The sequence below is a fragment of the Camarhynchus parvulus genome, unplaced genomic scaffold, assembly GCF_901933205.1.
Source record: "Camarhynchus parvulus unplaced genomic scaffold, STF_HiC, whole genome shotgun sequence".
Taxonomy (NCBI): Eukaryota; Metazoa; Chordata; class Aves; order Passeriformes; family Thraupidae; genus Camarhynchus; species Camarhynchus parvulus.
This window is the reverse complement of record NW_022148717.1, coordinates 1-6,843: the sequence shown is the minus strand read 5'-3', so window position 1 is coordinate 6,843 and position 6,843 is coordinate 1. Positions and strand designations below refer to the sequence as shown.

At 38.3% G+C, this 6,843-nt stretch overlaps 1 protein-coding gene across 2 annotated transcripts; it reads right to left on the bottom strand.

The window, feature by feature from the left end:
• Positions 1-924: 924 nt before the first annotated feature.
• Positions 925-6,482, bottom strand: LOC115917059 (telomere repeats-binding bouquet formation protein 1-like). Of its 2 annotated transcripts, XM_030970795.1 has the most exons (4): positions 6,365-6,482; positions 3,637-3,698; positions 2,552-2,644; positions 925-1,245 (listed from the first exon to the last, which is right to left on the bottom strand). In XM_030970795.1, exons 1-4 carry the CDS (start codon positions 6,370-6,372, stop codon positions 947-949), a joined length of 462 nt encoding a protein of 153 aa, XP_030826655.1. In that variant the 5' UTR covers positions 6,373-6,482; the 3' UTR covers positions 925-946. The 2 variants fall into 2 exon arrangements, with proteins under 2 accessions (XP_030826655.1, XP_030826654.1); XM_030970794.1 differs by lacking the exon at positions 6,365-6,482 and having other exon boundaries at positions 3,637-4,460.
• Positions 6,483-6,843: the final 361 nt, after the last annotated feature.

Below are 6,843 nucleotides of genomic sequence, written 5' to 3'. Positions count from 1 at the left end.
CTCTCTTCACTGAGGCCAGCGGCATTTCTGGAAAATATAAGATGAACACCAGTACAAATGCCAATAACTGTTTAACTTTCAGAATTCATTCTTTAAACCAGAAAAAATATAGGATGTGCTTCTATTTAATTCATTAAGATCTCTAAGTATCCTAGACCCATAAGTGTATCAAGAATGATGTGGCCAGCAGGAGCAGGGAGATCATCCTTCCCCTGTTCTCAGCACTGGTGAGGCCACACCTCGAGTGCTGTGTCCAGTCTGGCCCCTCAGGTTGGGAAGCACATTGAGACACTCGAGAGCATCCAGAGGAAGCAACGAGGCTGGAGAGGGGCTGGGAACACAAACCCTGTGAGGAACACCTGGGGGAGCTGGGGGTGCTCAGCCTGGAGAAAAGGAGACTCAGGGGTGACCTCATCACTCTCTGCAGCTCCTGAAAGGATAGTTGTAGTCAGGTGGGGTTGGTCTCTGCTCCAGGCACCAACTGACAGAACCAGAGGACACGGTCTCAAGCTGCACCAAGGGAAATTTAGGTCGGATATTAAGGAAAGTTTTTCACAGAATGAATGATAAAGTTCTGGAAAGGTCTGCCTGGGGAGGTGGTGAGTCACCATCCCTGGATGCATTTAAAACAAGCCTGGATGTGGCACTCAGTGCCATGGTTTACTTGAGGTGTTGGGGCATGGGCTGGACTCGATGACCTTAAAGGTCTCTTCCAACCCAGTCATTCTGTGATTCTGTGAATAGTGAATGAAATTACTTTGGTGTGATGTCATACATTTACTCACACATATTTCAACTTAATACATTCCTTTCTCTTAGGACTTGACTATTTCTGGCAAATGTGAGAGTCTTATGAAAGCCTATAATGAGCATCTGTCACCATGGCAAGAAACACACAAAATCCTTCAAAACAGGAGTGGCCAGTTCTGATCTCACTTAGTACAAATCACTGTAAATCAAATTCAATGAGTGAGTTTAAAACAGTAAGACAATCAGAAGTAAATAAACAAAAGTTCAGAATTTTAAATGCAATTCTAAAGCAACGGTTCCAAGTACTGAACATGAACTCCATACTCTGGTGAGTTGCAGATCTGTTGTTGTTACTAGCAGCCACCCTGCGGAGCTCCCCTCGGTATCTTTCCTCAGCCTCCAGGATAACTCTGTGGTGCTCACACCTATGCAGGCATCTCTGCAACATCTTGGTGAAGGTTTTGCTGTTCAAGGACAGTCCTCCTGCTGTACAACCTAGGAAAAACAGGATATTGCAGAAATAGCAATCATGGCTTCTAAAGGAGACACCACAAAGTTCAGGGTTTTATTTTGTTCACTAGCATCAATTTGACTTCAGGTTTTCCATACTCATGGCACTTTTATGTGCCTTCTTGAAATACTCTGTTCTCTTAAAAAAAATGTTTTCAACATTTTATGGGACTAAGTTATACTGCACTTCCACTTCAGAAGTAGAAGTACTGAGTGAGGCACGGATCCTCTACAGAACTACAAATATTAGTGGGATGGGAAGACACAGGTCTCAGTTCCATTTGTGCATTTATCCAGGAGCCAAAATATATATATTATGTGCTATATATTTTTTTTTAACTTTGTGTTGTAACAGTTACCTGTATTAATCTGAATCAATGGTAAATCTAGTTCAGGCATGAATGGTCTCACAGGAAGCCTTGCTGTTCATTTTTGAGGACATTCCCTAGGGTAATTTATGGTTTAGATATCCTTGGATGCTCTCATGATTAAGTTACATCAGCTGAAGGAGAACTTGTGTGAGGAATCACAGGAAGGGCACAAGTCGGTATCTGTAACATTCTGCCTTAAGATAAAGCAGTGCTAAATCTCAGCTTGAATTTAGTTTGACAACTCGGATAAAAACAATGTTCAAATGTGGGTTATGGGCTGCTTTAGGGGTTCTTTTGTTTTCTGTAGGTTTTTGTTCCGTTGGGAGTTTTTAAATAAAGAAATATTGGCTTGATTACAAAATCCACTCACAAATCTAGAGTACCACCAGCATTCTCATGACCTACTCATGGAGCAGACTGAGGAATTAGAGCCTGGGGTAACAGAGGGCTGTAGTCGTGGATTACCATGAAACTGCCTGCCTGTACTTCACAGCAGTGAGGGAGGGAGAGAGAGGGGCTGCAGAACACTGAGGAGGTTTAGCAGGTGAAGAAATGAGGGAAATGAGCATGGCTACGTGTTCTTCCTCCCTCTCTGAAGGCAGAGAAAGGAGGAAAACACCTGCTCAAGTATTCTTCTAATTATTCTTTTAATTCAAGTTACTGTATGTTCTGTTTGTCAGCAAACCCACATTATTACATGGACCAAAACTGCAATTTGTCAGCTTCATTTCAATATTTATCTTTTATATTGGAGGTAGAAAAAAGGAAGGGAAAGGGAAAGGCTCAGGTTTTGTTATTACGTTAAGAGGTAATAAAAGAGATGTGTTACAATTTCTGTCAAGTCAATCCACTTACTGCACAGCTGACTCTTCAAGTCTTCTTTAGGTACACTGGAAAGAAAGAACTAAGATAATACTTACCTAAACACCTTAAATCTGCCATTTTATGGGATGAAGATATAGCTGAAATACTTTTGACTCTCCTAGTTTTCTCTGAGCAGAATGAATGTTGACCTAAATGAGGGAGGAAAAAAGTCACTAAGAAATATAACCCATCTTTTGCCATGGTAATCATGCATCAGCACAACTACATCCTACTGCATTTTCTATTTGTCGATTATTAAAGTATAATTAATAGAACAGCAGAAATCCAAATGAAATTTCTCAAGTTAAATGCCTCACATTCACATTTCTGTAATTCCAGAATAACCGTGTTCAATTAAATGTTTTTTCATCACTCTCCCAAAGGATATTACTTCAACTTGTACATAACAAATGAGCCCAGTAAACCCATATTACTTAACTAAGTGCTATAAACTTTATTTTTGTTTGGAATCAAGTGCTGAAAAATGTAATGTATTGGAATAATACATATTCTCAGTTTAAACAGGTGTAACCTGGAGATCAGCTGGACACCTGTAAAGCTCCCATTCTGGCAAATTCTAATCTAATGAATACTTAAAAATTTTATAAGTTAACAGGAAAGTAAACAGTGAATAAATATTTGATTGAACTGATCCCAGTTCTGAAATAAATGTATCAGACCAGGATTAATGCAAATCTGGAAAACTTTTCTCTTAAACACATGTTCCTCATGTAGGAACAGCATCAGGCAAAAGTCACTCTCACAGGCAGGTTCTATCCCAGCCTTACAGGCACAGGACCAAACCTCCCTTTTCTATCAGTGGCTTTCACTGGTCAGTACAGATTAAACACTAAACTTAATCTCTGATACATTCATTTGTACAATTAAAATCAGTTTAAAAAATCAAAGCTAAAATACGTATTAGAAGAAAAGTAGGATAAATGTTCTCCTGGTAAAATTGTGTACAATATAAAATTCCAACACTATGCAAACCCATTGAAGGGTATTACACATAAGGCACCTCTGTCATCTAATGATACATAACAAGTGATAAAAAGTAGTGATAAATGTACACAAAACTAATTAAAATCTCATTAAGAACAAAATCAGCTCAGAAAGGAATATGTGTAGCTATTTGTACCTGATGTGCATGTCTGTTTCATATTTCTAACAGTCTCTGCTGGTTGTTTAAATAACTGTTCACTGGGAAGATCAAAATGTAAACAAATTAAAACCAACAAACCAATAAAAACAATGTACATTACCTGCAAATGAATACACACATTCCAAGGGCACAACAAAAACCCATATTAAATATATAAAAGAGAAAACTCTAAAAAAATTATTCTAATTATCCCAAGTTACTGGACTTATGGCACCCAGCATGTAATCAGTGCATGTTAAAACCTGATTCCCAGAGATCTGTGATTGGCATTCTGTGCCGTCTGTTCAGCAGGAGTGCAGAGCTGTCACTGGTTTCCAGAGTAATTTGCAATTCAGATTCACATAAAGATTACCAAGTGCACATAAAGCTCTCACAAAGTCTTCAGGATACTGTACCCTTCACCATTTGCAGCAAATACTCTAAAAGGCAATTGGTTTTCTCCTTTTTTTAGATTAATTAACTTCTGTGCAACCAACACACTGCTATGAGACCCTGATGGAGCATTTTTGTGTCCCTGACTCCCTCTGAAAGCCACAGGAGCAAGAAGCCTGATCCATGGTTACCTTCCAGTAACTCCTGTGTTCACACAAACACATATTCAAAAACAGATTTTTTTTTCATATTTTAAGAATTTTGTGCATCAGAGCCCAGAACAACAACTAAAGAAGCTGTGAAATTATGCTAACCAGTAGCAAAGCAAAATTTACCTGAATGTGCCATGGAAAATATCCAGGCTCTTGGTGATTTCTGCGGTAGTTGCAAAGCAACAATATAATATCAGCAAACTGCACAGAGCAAGGTGCAGTCAGACACATAAAAAAGGCACAAGAAAAATGTGGATCTCAAAAAGTCCAAAACAAAACATACCCCCCCCCCCACCCCGAAAATGTAGTTTTGCTTATACTTTTCCATTGACTGTCCTTGAGGGATATTCCAGATATAAACTCAAGAGAATGGAATCTGTATTTATCATTGCAAGTTAGCTATAAATAATTTTGGGTTTATCAATAGGAAAGATAAACACAAGCAGCAAAAGAAAAAGAAAATTAGCATCTGTGTGAGAGCAATGAGCAAGAGAACAGCTCCAAATAGGGCTGTTCCTTTCCCTTCCCATGCAGGGCATCACTGGAACATAAGGGGAGAACAGCAGAGGTGCAGAAACTTTTCCCCCTACTTTGCAGACACTCCAGTTTAGTATTTTTCCAAGCAGTTCTCTACCTGTTGTTTCCCTAGTAAGTGCACACTACAGAAACCATTGTGGTTTTGTCCAAACCAACAGCTTAAATCTTGATCTGTTACACCAGTGAGAACTTTAGGGCAAAAGCCATGGATGATTTTCAGCACTATGCTGAAGGCATTCAAATGTGCCCTAGAAGAGGCACTCTGTACAACACCAGCACTCAGAGAGCAGCAGCTTTACAATGACTGTAATCTTTGATCTGTGACCTCAAAAACAATCTCTGATGGGCCACCAAAGGGCTACGTCTTTCCACTAGGGAAAACACCCATAGTTAGTTACAGATAATTTAAACGCCTGTCAATCTGGAATGACTAAAGAAAAGCAACTTAGTATTTCTGCTTAGGTGTAAAATTCTCACCCTGCCTGAAGACCAGACCGACTTTTTCCACAAGCAGTTATCCCATTTATATTGTGACTTTGAGGCACACTGTCTGTTTGCAGGTCAGTGACTGAACATGGAATGTTCCTCTGTTCAGTTTGTCTGGTAGAAGCTGCATCCATAGTGTTCACTGTTTCATTTTTTTGTGGAGCAGAAGTTACAGATGGAGCAAGAACCTGATTATTCAACTTTGAGGTCAACTGTGGACAACAGACAACTTTCTGTGTTCCTTCTGTGCACTTTGGATCAACAGGTTTCACTTCATGGGATTTCAATGCTTCAGAATTGGCTACTGAAGATTCATCTACAAATATTTCTCCTTGCACTCTTTCCTGTATTGAAAAGAACTGATTAGTGAGTATGTGAGCTCTATAAAAATCTTAAATAAATCCAGTGCCAGGATTAACTAGACAGTCTAACTCTGACAGTTAAGCAAATTCCAGAGAAGCTTCAGAAAACCCTCTGACTGAGCTGAGATCCAGCAAGACAGCAATGCCACTGAATGTGTTGAGGGGGTACTTTCTAAATGCTAATTTCAGGCTGAAGCAAGGAATTTGCTATTAAGGCACTGCTAGAAATTAAGAGCCATCTAAACAACTCATAAACTTGCTGTTCCAAACCCACAAATACATAGCAGCTTTAAAGCACCAGGAGAAAATGAAACAACTTTATCTCAGCCTATGTTCACATTCTCCTTTATCATCTATCCCACCACAGCCATACAACCCTGAGCATTTCATGCATGCAAATATTAAAATTATAGGTTTGAATGTCCAGCAATTCAATTTAATTAATTGAATTAATTAAAAATTAATTCAACTTCTTTTTCTATCTCGTGGAAAATCTGGGGTTACAATAAACAAGAGTACTTCATGCAATACAGACGCCTCCATTCTCTGCACACCTGTAACTCAGTCTGATCTACAATACTGATAAAAGCTGCAGGCTGTAGTTTCACACAAATCCAACGTTTTTTCCTGGGTTTTTTGCTCACATGGAAATTATCTTAAGGATTTACTTTCGCCTTCTCCTTAAACTCTAGAAAGATGTGACTAGTTTTATACTATTTTGGTAAGCAGGCCAACCTCATCATGCTGTTTTTCAATTGAGTTTATTCTGTGTAACATTTCTTTTGCTTTCTTCCAGTAGTCTTGCAGACATCTCTTTCTGACTTGCACATCCAATTCTTCTGCATTGTTCACATTTAATGAGTTATCACATAATTTCAGAGACAACTGTTCAGCTTTGTAAAATACAAAACAAGATTAATATTTAAAATTTTATCAAGTAACATTTTAAAAGTATTTATTAGATTTTAGTATGCTGAGGGACAGCCCTAATAATTTAATGCAAAATAACAATTTTTATAAAACTTTATACATAAATGTTAACACACTTGAAATATACGCTGCAGTTATAAGAAGTGAACTTGCAATTATAGTTCCTATAAACTGTTTTCACAATGATGCTGTGGAAAAAAAAAAGCTTTTTCATTGAATTAATTCTGGGTTCTTCACCAGTATGAGTCACTGCTTTTTTAAAAAAAACAATTCCATATTAACGG

What these genes read in the sequence shown, in the direction of transcription:
- LOC115917059 (XM_030970794.1), bottom strand. Translation starts at nt 3,757, where the DNA reads ATGTACATTGTTTTTATTGGTTTGTTGGTTTTAATTTGTTTACATTTT. An exon ending in GAAACAGACATGCACATCAG is followed by an intron (nt 2,645 to 3,636) that starts GTACAAATAGCT and finishes TCCCTCATTTAG; the next exon opens with GTCAACATTCATTCTGCTCA. An exon ending in GGCAGATTTAAGGTGTTTAG is followed by an intron (nt 1,246 to 2,551) that starts GTAAGTATTATC and finishes TGTTTTTCCTAG; the next exon opens with GTTGTACAGCAGGAGGACTG.